The 20,760-nt window shown below is 37.4% G+C and overlaps 3 protein-coding genes and 1 non-coding gene across 4 annotated transcripts; 3 read left to right on the top strand and 1 right to left on the bottom strand.

Moving 5' to 3' along the window:
- The first annotated feature begins 1,866 nt into the window (after positions 1 to 1,866).
- Positions 1,867 to 7,738, top strand: ddx52 (DEAD (Asp-Glu-Ala-Asp) box polypeptide 52). The gene is made up of 15 exons (XM_030154102.1): positions 1,867 to 2,006; positions 2,228 to 2,483; positions 2,655 to 2,797; positions 3,079 to 3,264; positions 3,354 to 3,497; positions 4,078 to 4,189; positions 4,283 to 4,355; positions 4,718 to 4,921; positions 5,014 to 5,104; positions 5,185 to 5,307; positions 5,398 to 5,548; positions 5,960 to 6,035; positions 6,919 to 6,990; positions 7,148 to 7,420; positions 7,514 to 7,738. The coding sequence occupies exons 1-15, from the start codon at positions 1,920 to 1,922 to the stop codon at positions 7,545 to 7,547; spliced, it is 2,025 nt and encodes a 674-aa protein (XP_030009962.1). The 5' UTR covers positions 1,867 to 1,919; the 3' UTR covers positions 7,548 to 7,738.
- A 1,218-nt stretch (positions 7,739 to 8,956) lies between these two features.
- On the top strand, positions 8,957 to 11,561 carry rpl23a (ribosomal protein L23a). Its single transcript, XM_030154111.1, has 5 exons — positions 8,957 to 9,034; positions 9,956 to 10,136; positions 10,358 to 10,534; positions 10,941 to 11,010; positions 11,499 to 11,561. The coding sequence occupies exons 1-5, from the start codon at positions 8,965 to 8,967 to the stop codon at positions 11,511 to 11,513; spliced, it is 513 nt and encodes a 170-aa protein (XP_030009971.1). The 5' UTR covers positions 8,957 to 8,964; the 3' UTR covers positions 11,514 to 11,561.
- On the top strand, positions 10,191 to 10,259 carry LOC115433633 (small nucleolar RNA Z17). The gene has a single exon (XR_003937396.1). It is a non-coding gene; the product is annotated as a small nucleolar RNA Z17 (small nucleolar RNA).
- A 321-nt stretch (positions 11,562 to 11,882) lies between the features above and the next one.
- On the bottom strand, positions 11,883 to 19,889 carry birc2 (baculoviral IAP repeat containing 2). The gene is made up of 13 exons (XM_030154103.1): positions 19,815 to 19,889; positions 17,748 to 18,638; positions 17,374 to 17,654; positions 16,479 to 16,781; positions 15,992 to 16,280; positions 15,462 to 15,561; positions 15,266 to 15,344; positions 15,143 to 15,188; positions 14,560 to 14,802; positions 14,348 to 14,446; positions 13,856 to 14,011; positions 13,640 to 13,681; positions 11,883 to 13,037 (listed from the first exon to the last, which is right to left on the bottom strand). Exons 2-13 carry the CDS (start codon positions 17,839 to 17,841, stop codon positions 12,844 to 12,846), a joined length of 1,926 nt encoding a protein of 641 aa, XP_030009963.1. The 5' UTR covers positions 17,842 to 18,638; positions 19,815 to 19,889; the 3' UTR covers positions 11,883 to 12,843.
- Between the last annotated feature and the right edge of the window lie 871 nt (positions 19,890 to 20,760).

Genomic DNA, 20,760 nt, shown 5'->3' with positions numbered 1-20,760 from the left:
AACATTTTCTATTATGTAAATTTTCTTGTGGCAAATAAATTCTCATGACTTTCAATAAACTAATTGGTCATACACTGTCTTTCAATCCCTGCCTCAAAATATTGTAAATTTTGCTTCCCCACCCTGTACAGCACAAAGACATGCAGTAAAATACGCCTGAAGAAGAATTTAATTGACAGTAGATTCAGAATAGGGCTTCAATTTAAGACCAGTGGTGTGATTATTGGAAATACAATTATACAAAAATGCGTTTCTGTTAAGACGATCAAATGATGTCTGGAAAATATTGGTTTATGTCTGTATGTATGAGTATTCTCCATGTTATCTGCGAGGAAAATCATGTTGGTAATATCACACAACCCTGATGACAAGGACCTTTATTGGTCCTTGACAATATGTGATATCACATCAGATGTACAAATGAATAAAAATAAATATACAGTGATTTCCCAATCAATAAGTAGTGTGATGCCTGTTTCGTGTAGTAAATTTGATCTGCTACAGGACAAGTAGTCAACAAACACTAAAGTTTGTTCTCTTTATATACTTTAATGATGACTTGTCACATGATTTTTTTGTTATTGTTTTTCTCATTTAAATCAGTCATGGTGGTTATGAAAAAAAACTTTAAATAGATTTTCTCTGTAACTAGAACCATAATTACAAACTGAGAATTAAATGAGAAACACCAGCTAAATTGTTTAGAATCAGTATGAACTGACAATTTATTTAAATGTTTATATGTGATACTGCAATAATGTAACCAGGTGTAACTAATGTAACCAACTCAAGCATAAATTTGGGTTACTTTCATTTTCTTTAGCTTCATATTTTTGCTGCAGCTTTAGTTTATTTTACTTTAAAAATGACATATGCTCATATGATGTAGTACTAGCAATCTAAACAGTGGTACTCAAATTACATAAAACTGCACACTGATTAGTTGCATGTTCTTAGGTGTAAATCCTAAAATGTGTGGTTGTGTATGCATTTTTGCCATCATATTTATTTTAGTGCTTTTTTTAATGATTCTTTATATATATGTCTGTGTGTGTAGTTTTTTTTTCTTTTTTTTTAGCTGGATGCCATTTTAATTTCGTTGTATGTGCTACAATGACAGTAAAGAATATTCTATAGATTATAGATATTAGAGGCAAAAAATGGAGTATTACAATCTGTAATAACATATTTCATTCACTTATTTGTTTTGAGCAGAAGAAAAAAACTAAACTTTAATGCGTACAAAGAACTAATAACGGAGCAAATACATTAAATAGAGGTGATCAATACAATATAGTAATTGCCATGTGCACTAGTAATAACAAAATGAATTCAATAAGTATTGCTCAAAAACGAGTGGGAAGAAGAAAACTTATTAAATCCCACCCCCACCTCTCATTTATGCAGCATAACACATTACTTTTGCTTCCTTAATGATAAAGTTACATCTGTTTCGAGCCCTAATAATGTAAATAACAGATAGTAAACAGATTAGGAAAACTGATGTATATTGCACATAGTAGCTATTTAAATGATAGTCTGCATAACTTATAATACAATAGATCTCAACAATAATTACATACCAACAATGGTAATGGAAGTGACACATACTAACACGGTAAACGACAAGCACATACCAACAAACATATGAGTTTTAAATGAGTCATTCCATATGCTTTAAGGTACATGTAACTTAAAATACTTTTAGAAATCCAGAACTTGAACTTGAGTTCTGTATTTTCACAATGTAATGTTTTTTTTATAAACTTTGCAGGTGCTGGTGATAGATGACTGTTATATGTTGTTGTAGTTCCTCCTCCTGTCCAGCAGGGGCAGCAGAGTTCAGACAGGAGACACCGGTGGATGATGCGGATGTTGATTAGTGATGCCTGATCCGGTCAGACCACGCCGTTGAAGAGATGGACGCATTTGAGTTGTTTCGGAAACTGGGAGCAGGAGCTAAATTTGACCTAAAGAGATTTGGTCAAGACGCCGCACGGTTCAAGGTAAAGTTTATATGTGAGACATTTTATATGCAGGACGAAAAGAGCAGTTAATAACACTAAGCCAAGAGCCGCTGGTGTACGTATGTGGAGAGAACACTTCCCAGTTTGATTTGAGGTTTTTGACCACACTAGGACCATAAATACCCAGTTAAATTTGGTGATGTGTGAAATAATAAGCCATACGATTGTATTTATAACGAAGGTTTGCGTTTCTGTTGTAGGCAGTCAGATCACATGGAGGAGTAAATTCCTCAGACCCTCTCTCTGCGATCGATTACTTTGGATCAACCAATGGAGTTCAGAGCAGAACTTCACTGGAGGATGATGATGAAGAAGAAGAGGGTGACTATGGAGATGAAGATGAGGTGGGAAGTGAAAGTGATCAACGAGGCAAAAGGAAGCGAGAGGATAAGGACAGAGATGTGAGGACTAAGAAGAAGAAGAAAAAGAAGAAAGGCAGCCAGGTGGAAGATGAAGGTAAATAAATAAATATCAGGGTGATCAGGACCTTTTCCAGATTTTCATTTTTTGTGTTAATGAACTGAGACCCATCACAGATGTACTGTTGTGAGATGGTATAAATTGAGCAGACAAACAACATACTGAAACATGACGTAGACTCACTGCTGCTCACGCTTCTTTTGGCAGAAGCTGAAACTGGAGCAAAGAAAGATCAGAGTGGAAACGGCATCACCTGGACCTCCAGTCTGGACAGAAAGATCCAAAACCTGCCAGATGACAAGAAGGAGAAGACCTCCTTGAAAAGACTGAAGCATCTCCATCAGGAAAAGGTAACTGTGGCACACAATTTGTATCTGCCTCCATATCATCATTACTGAACTACTTTGTCTTTGTTCTGGATGTAATCTTTATCCAATGGGACGTATACCTTTGGAATCAATTTGTTTTATTGCTCTTGTGATAAACAAATAGCATTTTTCCTCAGGGAGCGGAAGAAATGAATAATAAAGAATATGCACTATTCAAAAAAGGATGACGAGAGAATGTGGATAGATAAAGAAAACATAAAGCTCATAAAACAGTATATAAATACAAGTGCCTTTGATTGTAGGTGAACCGTACTCGCTCTCAGTACCGTATAAATGTGCATGGGTCCGATGTGCCGGACCCTGTGTGTACATTTGAGGAACTGCAGTCTGAGTATCGCCTGAATCCACGCATCCTTCAAAACCTCGAGGACGCAGGGCTGAACTCTCCAACGCCTATTCAGATGCAGGCAATACCGCTGATGATGCATGTGAGTACAGACAACGCTTGTGCTCTGAAGTCCCTTAAAGGTCTGATCTGCAGATTTATAAATGTTCTTTTGTCTTTTTTCACTCTCAGAGTCGGGAGCTCCTTGCCTGTGCTCCCACAGGTTCAGGGAAGACATTGGCTTTTAGTCTGCCGCTGCTTGCCCACCTGCAGCAGCCAGCCAACATGGGCTTCAGGGCTGTGATCATCTCTCCGACCAGAGAACTGGCCAGTCAGGTAAACTCACAAATGCTGATCTGTTCGCATATATCATCGCTCTACTACCAGAACTTGCATAGTAGAGAGTGCACAGTTCACTAAGGATATAATCTGTGTCTTCAATTTCTGTTAAATAAGTCTGTGGTCACATTATATCATTATACCATTGTACCAGTAGAGCTCAGTACACTGCAAATTATTTGGTTCTTACCAAGATAAAAAAAAAAAACTTAGATTTAGAAGTGTTCGATAATTTATTGAACAGTATAAGATAATTTTCTTGTTTCAAGGGTTAATTTTTTACTTGAAGTGTTCATACATCTGTAGACATGCTTATTTCTAGATTTAACTATCTTAATTCAAGAAATCTTGTCAAGTATCTTGCTGCATGGACAGATATTTCAGTTGTTTTGTGTACCTTTTTTTTCAGATTTTGTGTTTTTATCTTGTTTTTAGGCAATCCTTTTTTGCAGTGTATAACTCGACTGTGCTCGCTTATGGTGTTTTGCAGATCTTGTACCACTCCTCATGTTATTATATATTTGATTTTTTCTTTACTTCTCACAGCTTTGGCTTGCTTTTCTTGTGTTATTTTTAGACCTACAGAGAGCTGCTGCGTCTGTCTGACGGAGTAGGATTTAGAGTTCACATCATTGACAAAGCTTCTCTGGCAGCTAAGAAATACGGACCGCAGTCAAATAAAAAATATGGTATTTAAACTAAAATATGTTAGAAGATGAGCCATAATAGAAAAATATTCCACTTGACCATTCTTTAGTATTTACTCTCGTTTCATTGTGCAGATATTCTCGTCAGTACTCCAAACAGAATCATTTTCCTCCTCAATCAGGACCCTCCAGCCCTTGACCTCAGCAGGTAATGTCCAACCTGACGCACTTTAATTATAATGCAGGGTGCTTGTACAGGTCTTGAAAGTCTTATAAAGTATGGAATTTAGAAAAGCTGTTTTCCTGACCTTGAAAAGTCTGGAATTTTTTGTGAAAGTAAACTCAACTTTTTTACTATACACAACAGGTAGTATTTCAACCAAAAAAGTAGGCATGCAAGTATGAAAGTACATGAAGTCAAGATCTTGGGGGAAAAATAGCAGTTTTGAAAAAGTCTGGAATTTTTATTTGGATAAAAAGCAAGCATCCTGGAATGGGTTGATTGTTCCTTCTCTAATGAAAGCAAAAATGGCATCATGAAGTGAATTTCTGCTGTCTTTTGTTGTTCAGTGTGGAGTGGCTGGTCGTCGATGAGTCGGACAAACTGTTTGAGGATGGTAAGACCGGCTTCAGGGATCAACTTGCCACCATTTTTCTGGCTTGCTCCAGTCCAAAGGTCCGCCGGGCTTTCTTCAGCGCCACCTGTACTCCAGATGTAGAGCAGTGGTGCCGTCTTAACCTTGACAACCTGGTGTCTGTCAACATCGGACACAGGTACCACTCAGCCTGTAGAAGTCCAACTCTGGAGGGTTTATACTGTATATTGTTTTCATCCAAGTTAAAGGTTGTATTTGTGATCATTTTAGAAATACAGCAGTAGATACGGTGGAGCAGGAGCTGTTATTTGTTGGGACAGAGAACGGAAAACTTGTGGCCATGAGGGACATCATCAAAAAAGTATGACGGGGGAAAAAAAAGCAGAATTTACTAAGATGTGAAAGTGAAATGCTGTAGTTAATGATCTTGCTGTATTCCAGGGTTTCCTTCCTCCCATGCTGGTGTTCGTTCAGTCTATAGAGCGAGCGCGAGAGCTTTTCCATGAGCTGGTCTACGAAGGCATCAACGTCGACGTCATCCACGCAGACCGCACTCAGCAGCAGGTAAACAAAGACCTCTGACATCCTGTGTTCCTGGTCCAATCTGTGTCAAATGTGGTGTTTACTGTCCTCTCTTCGGCCTCTTTGTTTCAGAGGGACAACGTAGTCAACAGTTTTCGCTCCGGTCAGATTTGGGTGCTGATCTGTACGGCTCTGCTCGCCAGAGGAATCGACTTCAAGGGAGTCAACCTGGTGTTGAACTATGACTTCCCGACCAGTGCTGTGGAGTACATCCACAGAATAGGTCAGTTTATATTTTTAATCAGTCTTTTCAGAGTAGGATCGTCATGAATATATCAGTTAATGAATAGACTTTGATAACCTTATTTATTACATAACAAGTATTTTCTTTTGCAATTTGAATTAATCCATTTTGATGTTATGATTCCTTCAAAGATTCATAAAGTTTTATTCATAAAGGTTGAATAAATTAAAATACCTCTTTAATTTGAGATAAAAATGTGATCTGTCTTGTTACGGCATGACTGAAATTACAACTTGTAATATGCAGCAGGTCACTGTTTGATATTTTCTGAGTAAAAACATTTAAACCAATTAAAGTAAAGAATCCTATTTGTGGTTCTAATCCTCCAGCATCTACTTTTTCTCTCAGTCTGTTAATTGAATCTGATATTTTATTGTTTGTTGTTCACAGGTCGTACGGGCCGTGCAGGACATCAGGGGAAAGCCATCACTTTCTTTACAGAGAATGACAAGCCTCTGCTGCGCAGGTTTGGGGATCTGTCAGACTGTTTCTTTTTTTTTAATTCTGGTTATTCAGGTTTAATCAGTAAACAAACACACATAAGGCGGGAGGACAAAAACGGAAACAACAAAGTGGGAATAACATAAAAATCAAAAACAGTTCCAAGTAAATGTGTATAAATGCAGTATGAAGTGAATTACAATGGGAGCTAAATAGAGAAAAAGAAGACAGTTTTTTTTTTACACCAATACTCTTATCATTGCTACAGAAATGTTTACGCTGATATTATATGGTTTGCATATTCTTTTGAAAGCACTGGTTTTGTAGTGTGTGGTCAGAAAGGGCTATGTATTTCATTAATGTCCTAAGAAGGTTTTATCTGAAATCCAGTGCTGACAAATATTTTTCTGCAGAGAAACGGAGTCAAGTTCAAACTCCATTTTCAGAAGTTTTTGTATTTCACATAAGATATTATTTTAATATTTATCTATTTTTGCACAAGATCAGAAACTTTGAGTAGGATCACCATTTCTTGCCTTATATTTAGGGCAGAATGGAGCGGCATACTTTCTATATTATTTTGAGACACTTTGGAGCAACATGTGCTTTATACAGTATCTTAAGTCGCAATGGCCTTATTTGGTTACAAACCGTTATTTTCCTTGTAATATCCCAAATGTTCTCCCACATCTCAGTTGGTCTGTCATACTGTAAATGAAGGCATTTTCTCATATGTAGAATCTGTGACTGGCTGAAAACAACTTGGTCCAAATGGGAACAGCCAACAGTTTTGAGACAAAAAAGTACTCCATAAACTGCCTTTTGCAATAACATGGGTGGAGCATATACACAATCTGTACTTCTTCTTGTTTTAATGCAGAACATATTGTACTTTTTTTCTCTAACAGCATTGCTAATGTGATCAAGCAAGCTGGCTGTCCTGTACCTGACTATATGATTGGTTTCAAGAAGATACACAGGTAAAGAACTTGGATGATCAATAGAAAGTTCCATTAAAAGCAAAGATAAATGTATATATTAATTCCTTGTAATTATGTCCTTGTTATTGAAGTTATGAATTCTATGTGTAAAATTTGTAAAAATTCACTACTCTGTTGTTGGTTTTTTTTTAATCAGTAAAGTGAAGCGGCGTCTTGAGAAGAAGCCTCCCAAAAGAAGCACAATTTGCACAACTCCTCGCTCCTTAATGAAGAAGAAAGCACCTATAAAAGGAAAGAAAAAGGCAGCGGGTAGAGAACAGAAAGGAGAAAATGTTCCTCAAACAGATGGGGAAAAGAAAACAAAGGCAAAGAAAAAAATGAGAAAAATGCAGACAGAAGAAGTGACGGAAAAACAGAAGACGGTGTCAAAGAAAACAGGATCAAATTCATCTGGTGCTAAAATGAAAAAGTAAGAATAGTGGCAGAAGACCATCAGGCAGATTCCAGTTTGACATGAGAACCTGTTGGTCAGAAAACATTAATAATGTCTTGTCCCCATCAGGAAAAAGAAGAAATTCCATCCACAGGCGCAGTAGAGCAGACTGATACCCCCAGGCTGTTATGAAAGATGTACCTGGACCCTGACATATTCTCAATATTCTCCTTTTTGTTCTATATGTATGAATATAAAATAAATTGTTTTGTATATAATGTATTATTTTTGTCATTTGTTCTGTGTTCACGACTGCAATCAATAAATGTGAAAGAGAGCAAGGCATTAAGAAATGAATATGGTTTAGAATGTGTTTAATGTTAAATAGACACATTACATTAAAATTCAATTAATAACTATAGAAACCTGTAAGCTGAGAAAACAGATCATCTGACTATTTGATTATTTTAAGCCATGACTTACAAAGATTTGCTGCAGCCAGAGGCAGAAGTAGAACCCGATCTGAAATAACTTACCTCATAGGTGAAAAAGTGTATTGTGATATTGTACATATTACCAAAATAACAAAGGAAAATGTCTTTAAATGTATTTACAGGTAAAACAGTCTAAAACTGGTGGACAAGGAAAATACCACCTGAAGGAAATTAAAATCCAAGATTGTAGATGTTGTTAGATAAGTTTTGTTGTGTCAATAGTTTGGTTATGTTTATTTAATAAAACAACTGATACTTTTTTGAGGACATAAAAAGGTCAAAATATCTGAATTTAATCAATTATGAGAGACTAATTGGGGAATTATCACTATGGTTTAAGTGAAAACTTCACCAAAATGATTACATTTGCTTTACTGGTGTATGAATGTGTGTGTGAATGGGTGAATGTGAGGCCTTGTAAAACATTTTGGGCACCATGGAGGTGTATAAAATGCGCTATATAAGTGCAGTCCATTTACCATTTAAAAAGTTAGAATTGTCAAGAGTGCCAATGTATTATTACAAATATTTTTTTAATTATCTGTCATGTCTGTTTCATGAAATGAAATATCTAGGTGATGTAACGTTTGTATCACTGGGGTGGTTACACATTTCATATTCTAATTTTATTTCATTGTTATACAATACAAAATGCTATAAATGTCTGTCTATTACTTGTAAGAAACCACTGTAAGTACATTTTATAAGTACGTTTTAATAAACCCATGATAACAGTTGTTAGTCCTCATTTGAAACTTTTAGAATATGATGTACAATATAGCATGGGAAAAAAGTGGTTTAAACGTGGATGTATTTAATTTGTATTAGCAAAATATAAAAATGATAAACACGAGATGAAAAAATGCAATAAATAAAGGAAAAAAATGTAAGGTTTTAAGGGTTGTCAAAGTATAGTAAAAAAAAAAAAAAATGTTTTTAATTTTCACACGCTACATCGGCTTTATCAAATATGAATTGAAATCCGATGTAATGTGTGGCAGAGCCTGTGATATAACAGGGCTCTAGTGTGTGGATTCATGTATGCTGTATTAATTATCGCGATACATCAACGGTGAGATCTCGCCCATGCATTATACTGCAGGAAACCCCACCAAATCTTCCTTTCTCAACATGGCACCGAAGGTGAAGAAGGAAGGTCTGTCTACGTGTTAAAATTGAATGAATTAACTCTTTAAAATGCTAGAGTAACACAACAGAGAGTTGATATATGGGTTCGAAATAAAATGATGTATCGATTCGTATGTAATTCATGTCACATTGTTGCTGCCATTAAAGAAAATATATTAATAACGCATAGTGACACTCCGGCGTGTGTCTGGGAACGTGATGCTAAGCTAACATTAGCATGTTAGCTATTTGCCGAAACGGTTGTCTAACTACAGCTAAGATTACGTCCTGAGTCGTAACTTTAAAATAATTATGGGTATCGTACGTTAACGTGCTCTTATAAACTCTTATTAGTGGTGGTTTTCATCTCGTAAGTAAGGGGTTCATTCTGTGGGAGCATTAGCATTCGTTGAGCTATGGAGATGTTTGAAACACGTGAAAGTTAGATTAATGCCAAGTCATTGTTATAGAAGTGAAGGAAATCTCATTAACATCAATGTTTACTTGTTCTTGAATACTTGCTCTGCTTTTTGATTACCTGAGTGGTGGTGGTTTGCGTTTTCATGCTACGTGTTATTATAGTATGGATGGCTTGAGGGCTAGCACATCTGGGTGTAGAGACTAACTTCATTAGAATTGAAATACGAATAATTAACATTTAATACTAACGCTTTACATGAAGAGTTAGGACATATGCAGTTTGAGATTGGACATTGATGCAACTTGTTTTGTACTTTGTCACTGTTGCAAAACAAAACCTCAGGGTTTGGGCTCCTAATTTTGTGGCGTAAAAAAATAAATTAGTAGGAAAGGGACTGTTCTAATAGAATTCCATATGAGGGCTTGACCCTATGATTATGTTGACAGTAGTCCTTCAAAACATTGTAGATGCTTGGTGTTAGGTAACCCTTAGTGACACCTATTTAAAACTATTTTTTATCTGTCGTAGCTGTCCCTGCCAAGACTGAGGCCAAGTCAAAGGCTCTGAAGGCCAAAAAGGCTGTGCTGAAAGGCGTACACAGCCAGAGGAAGAAGAAAGTCAGGACTTCTCCCACCTTCCGTCGCCCTAAAACCCTCCGTCTCCGCAGGCAGCCCAAGTATCCCCGCAAGAGTGCTCCTCGCAGGAACAAGTGAGTTATTATGTTTAGCTACATACAGAAGATACATGGGAATGCTATAGACCTGGTGCACATGATGGTAATAGCGATCAAAGTATGAAAAACATGATTCCACATTTAAACTGCTGATGCACCAGTCTACCACTAAATGTGATTTTATTTGTGTCGTTGAGACCAAAATAAGCTTTTTATTAAGTGTTGTGGTGTAATGTTCCCACCTTTCTCCCCGGCAGGTTGGATCACTATGCCATTATCAAGTTCCCCTTGACAACGGAGTCTGCGATGAAGAAAATTGAGGATAACAACACACTTGTGTTCATTGTGGACGTCAAGGCAAACAAACACCAGATCAAGCACGCAGTCAAGAAGCTGTACGACATCGATGTCGCCAAAGTCAACACACTCATCAGGTAAAGAGGAAAACCCAACGGATGAGATGTAAAGTCCCATTTCCACTGCCTGAACAGTCTGCTTGAGTTGTCTGAATTCTGCTGGTTTTGCTTTTTTCACAAATATAGACCTAGCTGCCCAAACTTTTGTGACAGTAATCATCACCAAAGTAAACTCTTCCACAACTTCCAGTTGTCAGTTGTAAAATTTACAGTCTAATTTTTTTTTTTTTAACAGTAGAGGCTAAATTCATTTAGATTATGTTCATATTGAATACATAAAGGGGTTGTCTACAGTTTAGTATAACTTCTGTGATGTGTTGACTATTTAAAGTTGTCCTTTATGTAAAAGGATTTTGTTTGATAATCTTAAAAACCCTGTTTTGTTGCTTCACCTTAAATTTAATTTTTTTTTAATCATGTTCAGGCCTGATGGTGAGAAGAAGGCATACGTTCGCCTTGCACCAGATTATGATGCGTTGGATGTTGCAAACAAGGTGAGTCCTGTATTTAACAATCCAGTATAATTAAGTAGTTTTGAAATATGTATTAAACAAATGTGGAAGTACCCTGTTGATGTTTTTCACAAAGGTTTGACTTTTACTGTTAGTCAATAAAATATTGTCTTTAAGGTCATATAAACAGATCCATAGCCTTTTATCACTAAATATTTCCAAATCCAGTATCTTGAAATGGCATAAAACAATGCTCAGTCCCTTTTCGTGGTTTTGTTGGTGCATGAAGCACATCATTCCATCAGTAGTAGAGTTCTGTACCAGCAGGACTGCCATATTTGAAGGGTCTAGAACTTCACAGGGTATCTTTGAAAATAGTTGAGAATCTGTGCAAGTGATGTAAACTTTGAGTTGGACTGAATGTCTGTGATGCATTCAAAGGAACCACTGATGCCAGATCCAGATCGTGCAGATACACATGTATTCATTTTGTTGATGAACACTAATGTCTCTGCTTTGTTTCTTTACAGATTGGCATCATCTAAACTGTGGCTGAAGGGATGTGGAATAATAAATATTTGTATAAACTAAAATTGTGTCCCTGTGCGTCTTTGAGTTTGTATATGTTTACAAAACAAAATTTGTCACGTCAATTGTAAAGACACGCATACAGTGACCTCAAAGTAAAGATGTTTGTTATAAAATATTTCTGAAAAGGACATTTTCCTGCTGACTTTCTAGAACACAACCATCAAATTCAGCTGTTCCAAGTCTTCTGCTTGTTTTTGTATATTTCATTGGAAGTATCATGGTGGTTTTAAAAATGTAAATATTGATGAGTGTCTTCATCATTCTGACTCATCTGATGTTTGGCATCTTAAGCATACGGTGTTTGTTTTTTAGTTCCTGTATTGTATATCATGTAGCTGACAGTCATGACATTTTGACTCAAACTGGTTCAGGCCACAACTGTTGCTCAATGGATTTTGGGGGAAAGGACTCCAGACACTGAGTCTTAGTAGAGGTTTTAATTTTTGGTAAAACACAAGTGAATATATCCAGTATGTATCATTTAGTTGCAATTGTACTCTGAAACTTGTATTTAAGTGGTTCATCCTAGTTTGATATGTCTTACTATAGATGCATGAAAATGTTTAAATATTTGGCAACTTCTGAATGTAAACTGAACTCTTGCACTGAAACTTTTTTTTTTTTTTTACTTGGAGGATATATACAAACAAAGGTCAACAAAAACAACAGTGTAGGAGCCAAACAAGAAGTAAAAGGTGATGGAGTTCTTAAGTCTATCTACTTTTGCTCAGCTCTTTTGGTTATATTTGGCATGAACTATTAAAATGGACATGATTCAACTTTGACACAAGCTGGGATTTGTGAAGGACACAGTAGGTTAACAGATCTTTTATAATATTGAAGTCAAAGGCAGTGGTCTGCTGTTACATCATGTCAGTTTCAAATGGATGCAATTCTTGCTAAATTTCCATCCCATCAACTAATGGGAGATCTCAAATTCAGCTTAAAAGCTGGAATCAAATGCATTTAGGGTAGAACAAGTCAGTTTGCTTTGTGAAGTATGAACCATAATCATGTGAGAACATGTTTTTAATGCTAAAAAGAAACAAACCCCTAGAAGTGAATTCTTCAGCATATGAGTTATACAGAACAGTATGGCGTTCTAAAATGTCTAAATTCTTAAATGTTATTTCTTCATACTTTATTAAGACCACAAAGGCATTTCAAATCAGTTTTTGGATTCACACCAGTCGGTAAAAGCTCCTTGCGCTTCTTTCCTGCAAAATAAACATATTGCTTACATTCAACTACTCGCTGTGATAAATAAGGAGCATGGCCCGGTGGTTACGAGAGGAAGGTTCGGACTGTGCCTTTAACCAGGCCTCTGCAGATGGGGCACTTGCGCAGTGACGGTGCACACTCTTTGCATACCACCAGGTGTCCACATGGGATGAACACAATGTTGACCTCCTTATCCATGCATACTTTACAGGTCCGCTCCTCCTGTAACCGCCGCAGCTGCTCCTCCATGGGGAGGTCTGTACAGGATAGAAGATGTTGGCTAGTCAGTACTTACTTGAGGAAATGTGTTTAATCTGCAAAATAGTGTTCCCACACATTTTCAGTTTCAAATTCATGTCTTCTCAGTGGTTCAAATTAGCATCATGTTCAAATAGGCTTCTGTCATCTAAAATACATGGTTTGACAGTTTATTAGTGTACAGCATGTTCCTTTTTATGCTGTTGCCAAATTTGCAGATCATGCCACTTCAGTTATGTCTGCTGATTAACAGTTTTTTAGTTCTTTTGCCCAAATATAGGCCTAAATACCCACAAACCTTCTGTTATAACCACTTGAATATAATCTGGGTGATTTTATACAGCAGCGTGAAGAAAACAACTATTGTACCATTTTCCCAGACATTTATGTACATCTTAATTCATCTATAATGTTGGATACATAAAAGTTAAAATACATGTCAGAAAAAAAAAACAACCCAACAGCAGTGTTTTTAAAAATCTTAGCTATAGCTGACAGTAGTTTTTGTTTACTTTATGTAAAATCACAAAACAGGAACCTGATACACATGTTAAGCCTGATGAATGAACCATACCGATTAACATACTGAGGATGTTCATACCTGACAGGTCTTGGCTTGGTGATGCGGCTTCATTAGACTGGGCTGAAAAAGTAAAAAAGAACTGTGAAATGTGTCATTGCACTACTGAATCAGTAAACATGCTCTAAAAATAAGAGTAAAAAAAATAAAGTGAAACGTTATATTTTCAGTTTGATTTGTCCACTTATATGAAACAAAAGGCATGTGTTCTTCCATTCATCTGTGACAATCACTTACCCATGAGATCTCTGAGCAGGTGGACATCATTTTTCTGGATCCAGTTGCGGAAAACCTCAGCAGCGGCATTGCCCTTGGTGAGGACGAGCTCTATGAGCCTGGCAGTTTGCTGTTGGGCCGTAGTCTGAGCCTGAAGACCACTGTACTCCTCAGCAGCTGTAGGGGAAGAGACAGGAAGAAGAGTTACAATACATCCAGAGACATCTAAAATTTCATGAACATTAATATAAATAGTCTGCAGATTTGTCAGTTCATAAGATAAGATATACTTTATTGATCCCGGGGGGGGGGGGGGGGGGGGGCATTCAAGTTGTCAAAGCAAACTAAATCCTCAATATTCCAAAATAGTAACGTGGTTGCAATAAACTGTCAACTGATTATTTAAGATATTCTAAAGGTACAAATCTGTTATTACAGATATTTCACAGCAAAAGAGGCACTGTCTACTACCAGCATAAACCACAATAGAAAATCTCATTAAAAAGGACATACTTAACACATTTTGCTCTCTTAAATGCTCCAGTACTGGCTCGACGCTCTTCAGACGCTGGATCAGTGCAGCCTGGTGCCTCTTCACAAATGTGAAGCCATCTAAAAGGAAAGGAATGAAAAGGAATAAAAAAGTGGTCTTTGAAGGTTGTCAGAGACCGCTAAAAGTGGGTGAAAGTCTTGGTTTCTTCATGAATGACATAAGTAAACTCTACCAGATGCCATAGCCTCTGCTAACATCTCACGCTCCTCCTCCCTTTTCTGGTCTTCAGCACTCAGCAGGTCCGACACCAGCTCCTGGACTGTTCTGTAGTTCTCTCCACTTGTCAGGATCTTGCTCTGAACTGTCTGTTTGACTAGACTGCGATCGAAGCCCATCTCTAAGGCTGATTTAATCACAGGTGTGTTCATCATGACGGCGTCTTCGGAACGCTCTTCACCTGGACCGAGGTGAACCACTGTGGAGGATACAAGACGTGTTCAACTGACTGATTTTGAACTTATTAACTGTTAAGAGAGAACACAAGAGTTTGGACAACCTCAATTATGCTGAGGAATTTCATTTTATGTTCACTGACCAGCAATAAAGGTAATTTTAGTCTTCATCTGTTCTCTTTATTTGTACAGTCTTATCAGTGAAAGACTTAATTCATTCATATTTGCTTGTTGTTTATGCTACAGTATATCTGTTACATCTGAGTTTTCGTTTATCGCTAATTGTGATTTGATAGCAGCAAAAAATGGTCATTGCGGTCATTCACATATAACACAAAGGCATTTTACTGGTTGCAAACTTACCAGGTGGATCCACAAACTCTCTGGAACCATCTCCATTTGTTAAAAGCTTTTGGAGAGACACAAATATAGTTAATTCTTTGCCACATGTTCTAACCAAGAGCAGAGATTTGTTTTTTTACTAACTTGCTCAAACAGCCGAGGAAAACGGGCCTGGATCTGGTGAACAAACTCTTGTCCCTTCTCTTGTAGCAAATATTCACATCTGGGATTAACCATAACAGAAATGTACATCCATAAATGTTTCTGCATACATCTAACACATATGCTGTGATAACAAACCAATGCTAATATAAATGATGAAATAAACAGTGGTGTTTACCGTGGGAACCATTTAGCATGTTCCACCCAAGGGTCATCTCCAGACTCCCAGCATCGTAGGCCTCCATCGCAGCAGAAACACTTCACATCATCATTGCGACCTTTATACACAGGAATTAAATGGTGTTATCTCAACACGATAATAAAAGTTTTGGGGGATTTCAAGGAAAAAGGATGACTGTGTGAAACTGATTTTATTACATATTTGGTCTTCTCTTAAATTTTCCTTTTGAAGACATTACAAGTTTTATGTTTATTAGGTGTAAGTGTCCCCTTTAAAGGTTTTTTCCTCTCTTGGGACTTTCCAGCTCAAATACATGTCTGAAGAAAAACACAACACAAACATTCAAAACCCTGTTATGGGTACTAAACACCTTGCAAAGCAGATAACAGAAACTACAACATTGGGCACATTATGAGTAAGTTCTTTCTGACAAAGTCGTGGCCTTATGGTGTTATGTTTAACACCAGTTAGAGAACCCTCTATTCTCTACACATATGTATGTATTGTCTTTGATATCTTGTCCTTACCTACATAGTAAAAGCCAGCTTTAGCCAGCTGATCCGGCCTCACAGGAATACGAGATGGCCAGTTGACAAAGGTGAGCAGTCTTTCCTCACTCTGCTGCATGGCTGGATTAGACACATTACTGAGGATTGGAGCTCCTGCTGATAGCTGAGCAGTAACGGCTCCAGGTGCAGCACCTGCAGCTCCAGCCAGTGACACGTTGTCAGCTCTGTCCCCTCGGACAAAACGGCAGTTTGGATAATGCCTCTGGTGTTCGGATACAGCTCTGTCACCTGGTTCCCAGTTACTCAACTGTAAACATCAACAAGAAGGTCTGGTTGTTTAGAAAGTACTGATAGATGAATGACCACTTTTACACACAGAGGGCATTTTCCATCAAAAACTGTAAATGACTTGGTTAAGGCTTACATAATGTCTACTGCCACTAGATGAAAAACAAAATGAACTAATGTTCTTCCTGACATCAGATCTTATTGCTTTAACACACACCTGTCCTCCACAGCTGAAACAGGCCACTCGGTCGCCCTGGCCCAGGTAGTAGAAGCCAGCCTTAGCAAGCTCAGCAGGGGTGATGATGGAGAGTGTCCAGGAGTGAAATGAATCCAGACGGTCCTGCTCTCTGCGCATGCTGGGGTTGTGGCATGTTGGTCTTTGATGGGACATGTCTTCTACACCGCGAGAGCTAAGCGGACTGGAAGGCGGCAGAGCAGAGAAGCCCATATTTAGGTAGCCCACCGGCTCTTCACCTTGGTTTACTGAAGTGTTTGGACCAGGTGGGCCTGGAGCAGAGAGCTGGAAGAACAAATAATGCGCACATTTATTCTTTAATTTGCAAAGTGTAATTGGAAAAAAAAAATCCATTTACTAGAGCAGTATTTCCTTGAGTGTGATTAAATGCAAATATAAAAAGACAAAATAAAACAAAGCCCAGGAATCTAAATATTCTTAATTTGTTAGAAAGTACATTATACAGTATTACATCATTAGAGAAAGTGTTAAAATGCAGGTGACAAAAGAAAAGCTGTTGATAAAGACGCTCAACAAGTGAAGCAGAAGAGAATAAAAATTAGCCTAATGAGTGCAAATAGAGGGAAGGATTTGCCTAGAAAGTGAGTAGTTTCTAACATCCATTGCTATACAAACTCTCAAATATATGTGAATGAATGTCCAAGAGCCACATTTAAACAGAACTGTTCTGTTTATGAAATAAAAAAATGTGTTAAACTATTTTAAGATGTCTTAGTCTTGAGTGTTGATCAGAGTTGTGTTAACACTTGCAGAACTATTTCCCAATATTCTAAGTGTGAGAATGGCTGTATATCAGAGTTCAGACATGCAAAAGGCATAGGGTAGGTTGTTGCAGATGTTTTCTGTTTGATCTTACTGGTATGGCTGGAGCGATGCGGAGAGGGGAGAAGGCGGAGTGAGAGGAGGACAGCAGGTTGGCAGTAGAGGGGAGGCTCTGGATGAAGGAGCAGGAGGGAGAGAGCTGTCGGTGTTTCTCTGTTGGACAGTCTCCAGCCTGCCAGCCTTCTGCGGTCACATTACACCTGAAGCACTGCACACGGTCTCCAACACCAGTGTAGAACCAACCTGCCCTCGCTAAACTCCGTTCAGTGACTCCTGAGGCTGGGAATCGGGCAAAAGTGGAGATGCGGAAGAGCTCTGGAGAGGAGAAAGGAGATAAACAAAACAGATTAAAAATACTATTAAACCCATGTCTTATAGAGGAAGTAAATGGCAATAAATGACTGATACCTGAGGAGTTGTCATACTGCAGATCAGGTGGTGGCCCGTTGCGACACAGACCCATCAAAAACTGGTTGTTTTTCAGCTGAACAAGTGTTTCCATTCTTGGATTGAAGTACAGTGATATTAGGTAAAAGAGATGTCCACCATTGGGGGGAGAGGTCTGAGAATACCCAAGGTCTCATTCACTCACTCAGTCACTCACTTACACATACACAAATGAAGAATAGAGGTTAAGTTAGAGAGGAGGGGGTTTAACCCACATGTTAAGACAGTGAAAAAGAAAGTGAAGGTTGCCTTAGTATGAAACTTAAGCGCTCATGTGAGCGAGAAACAAAACTACCAGCCTGACTACCATTAACATATCATGTCCAATATCCAATGGTTCTCTTTTCCCCTGTGTACCACCTCTTATTTACACATCAACCTGCATTATCTGTGCTATTGCCATAACTCTAGAAACTTACATGCTTCTCTACCCACTCCTTTAAATAATGCTCAAAAAGAACCCTGTGCAAAACACTACACCCTGTCCTGTAACAACAGAAGCTGACAAATTAAATTAATTCTCACACCTGTATTATCATCTTAGGGTGTGGTTAGATCACCCTGGATCTGTGAATAATTTATCATTGTGTGCATTCAACACATACATTATCAACATTTTACCTAGACATTTAAGCTTAAACATGTGTTATGGGATTATGAGTAAAATAAAAAAATTCTCAACCCTCAACCATACACACAGACCAAGGGATAAGTGCTCTCAAACCCCTCCCCCCGTATCGGACATCCCTTTTGGGGCGTCTACGCCTCCATAGTTGAATGGTACAATCACAATAAGAAAATGTTATCCTTCTTTTGGTAGGGATAGTGGCACTCCTGTAACTTCAGCGGCACCTGTAGAAAAAAGGTTAAACATACAAATTATTTCTAAATGACTGTAGGGTTTTCCCAACCATGGTAACACTTAGGCACAGAACCTAAGCATTAAATTGACAATCGTATTTATTTATTTATTTGTTTAACAGCACTCAATCCAAATGAAAAACTATACTAAGTTCTCTACAATGCTTAGTCGTCATTTATGATCACACCACATTTCAGACAGATCCCCTCATTATTGATTAGCCAATGTTACGTTTGTGAAGAATTACTTCAGGACATTTCACTTACTACATGTAATGACAAAGTTTATTATTCAAATGTCATATGTATGTATGTATGTATGTATGTATGTATGTAAGTCATGTGAATTAATACAATTTTGGACAAATAACATCAAACCTGATGACCATTACTGCAACCACAACAACCCCAGAAACCTTGAGAAAAATCTGAATTATTACCTCTTCAAAAGCTTTTTTTTTTTTTTTTTTTTTAAAAACTGAAGGACCTCTTAGCATTTTTAGAATTACAAAGATCCAATAAGACTGTTAATTCTAATACACTAACCAACTGTCCTTTCATTCACTTTAACATAACTGTGGAAGGGAGGAAACTTGTGTACAATGATGCAACAATTCTATACTCTCACACATTTGCTTCTATAATATTAATATTTTCATCAGCCCAACATATAGAACATACATTTTTCTATGTAAAAAAAGAGCCTTTGAGTGGGGAAAACAGATATTTTCCTGACTCATTCTTTGTATTTTTCTGGGTCTGTCAGGTACTTTCCAGGTACTTCTCAGGATATCAGCGTTCAATCAACACTCCCTTCCTGTTGCGCTATCAGGGTTTTACTACCATTTAATTACGATAAAGCCACCATGAGTCACGTCCTTTCTTATTTAAATAATTCTACATCTGTATTGAGTTAATAACGTTTAGCAATATGGCACTATAAAGATGAACATTTAGCTAATCTGCTGTCAGTTCACTACCACCGGACGTTCGCTAGCTTAGCCTAAAGCTAACACCTGCTAACGTCAATGACGGTCAAACTTTACTGCTTGTTAATTTGACCCTCAGTCTGCGGTCGGAAAAATAAGAATTAGGACAATATCTAGCACAAAAGCACTGCATTTAACATGCTGTGTTTGTTCCTTTTCAGTGGTTTTTGAATCTTACCGTTTCGTAATGTCTCGAGACGGGCGGAAAGTCCCGTTTCCTGCGTCACTGCCGCTATTTCCGGTTATGAATAAACTGAAACGAAACGGAGCAAATACAAGTATAAGGTTAAAATATACGTCGGGATAACCCCACAGGTAATGTCAGGAGTTCCACAGTCACGATGATGCCTACATTTAGTACATCACACAACCAGAAACATGTAAATAGCTTTTGTTGTGATGTTGAGGTTTTACTGGAAAAAATAGTACGCGAAAATACCTGAAAAGCAAAACAAAACACAAAAACAGATGAACAATGAACCCATTTCATTATTATTAAAATTAAAGACAAAAAACAAAGAAAGAGAAGAAAGAAGAAAAAAAGTTGCACTTAATCTTATGGTAGTGTCTGTGAGACCATAATTTTCATTCATGAATGTCAAAAATGAATAATGAATAAATAAAAACGTAAATAATGTAACCATTGACAGCTTTTTCTATTCATGGATTGAAATAAACTTGTAATATACCGTGTCTAAAGTATTATATTAAACACATCAGCAAACCCTAGACAATAATTGTACATTAATACATAAATAAATAACAGTAAAAGTACAAGGCTGTGTGTATTTGATAAATAGAAGTACTTCATATAGCGTCAAAATGTTTCAACTCCTGTTTTTGCAAAAAGCCAAATATCCTATGACATTTTTTTTTTTTTTTTTTTTTTTTTTTTAAATGTAATTGCAAAGTAGTTGGTCTATATCAGGAGGCAAAACTGCACAAATGTGTGAGAATGTAAAGTGAGAAAGTTATCTGTAAGAAATATTCTCAGGGGAGAAAATACTTACAGGCTCTGATCTCTGATGGAAATGAGTAGACTTGTAACTGAATCACGTTACTGAAGCCTGGCTGCTGTGCTCAGTGGTATTCTCTGGGTTTTCCCTGCTGTATAACACACCCCT

The sequence above is a fragment of the Sphaeramia orbicularis genome, chromosome 14, assembly GCF_902148855.1.
Source record: "Sphaeramia orbicularis chromosome 14, fSphaOr1.1, whole genome shotgun sequence".
NCBI lineage: Eukaryota > Metazoa > Chordata > Actinopteri > Kurtiformes > Apogonidae > Sphaeramia > Sphaeramia orbicularis.
This window is presented reverse-complemented; position numbering and strand designations above follow the sequence as displayed.

Coding starts and splice junctions, on each gene's coding strand:
- ddx52 (XM_030154102.1), top strand. CDS start 1,920: ATGGACGCATTTGAGTTGTTTCGGAAACTGGGAGCAGGAGCTAAATTT. Junction 2,798..3,078: donor AGCATCTCCATCAGGAAAAG/GTAACTGTGGCA, acceptor CTTTGATTGTAG/GTGAACCGTACTCGCTCTCA. Junction 4,190..4,282: donor GCAGTCAAATAAAAAATATG/GTATTTAAACTA, acceptor TTCATTGTGCAG/ATATTCTCGTCAGTACTCCA.
- rpl23a (XM_030154111.1), top strand. CDS start 8,965: ATGCATTATACTGCAGGAAACCCCACCAAATCTTCCTTTCTCAACATG. Junction 10,137..10,357: donor AGTGCTCCTCGCAGGAACAA/GTGAGTTATTAT, acceptor TCTCCCCGGCAG/GTTGGATCACTATGCCATTA. Junction 10,535..10,940: donor AAAGTCAACACACTCATCAG/GTAAAGAGGAAA, acceptor AATCATGTTCAG/GCCTGATGGTGAGAAGAAGG.
- birc2 (XM_030154103.1), bottom strand. CDS start 17,841: ATGGAAACACTTGTTCAGCTGAAAAACAACCAGTTTTTGATGGGTCTG. Junction 15,562..15,991: donor AGCTGGCTTTTACTATGTAG/GTAAGGACAAGA, acceptor CTGTGTATAAAG/GTCGCAATGATGATGTGAAG. Junction 15,189..15,265: donor TTCCTCGGCTGTTTGAGCAA/GTTAGTAAAAAA, acceptor TCTCTCCAAAAG/CTTTTAACAAATGGAGATGG.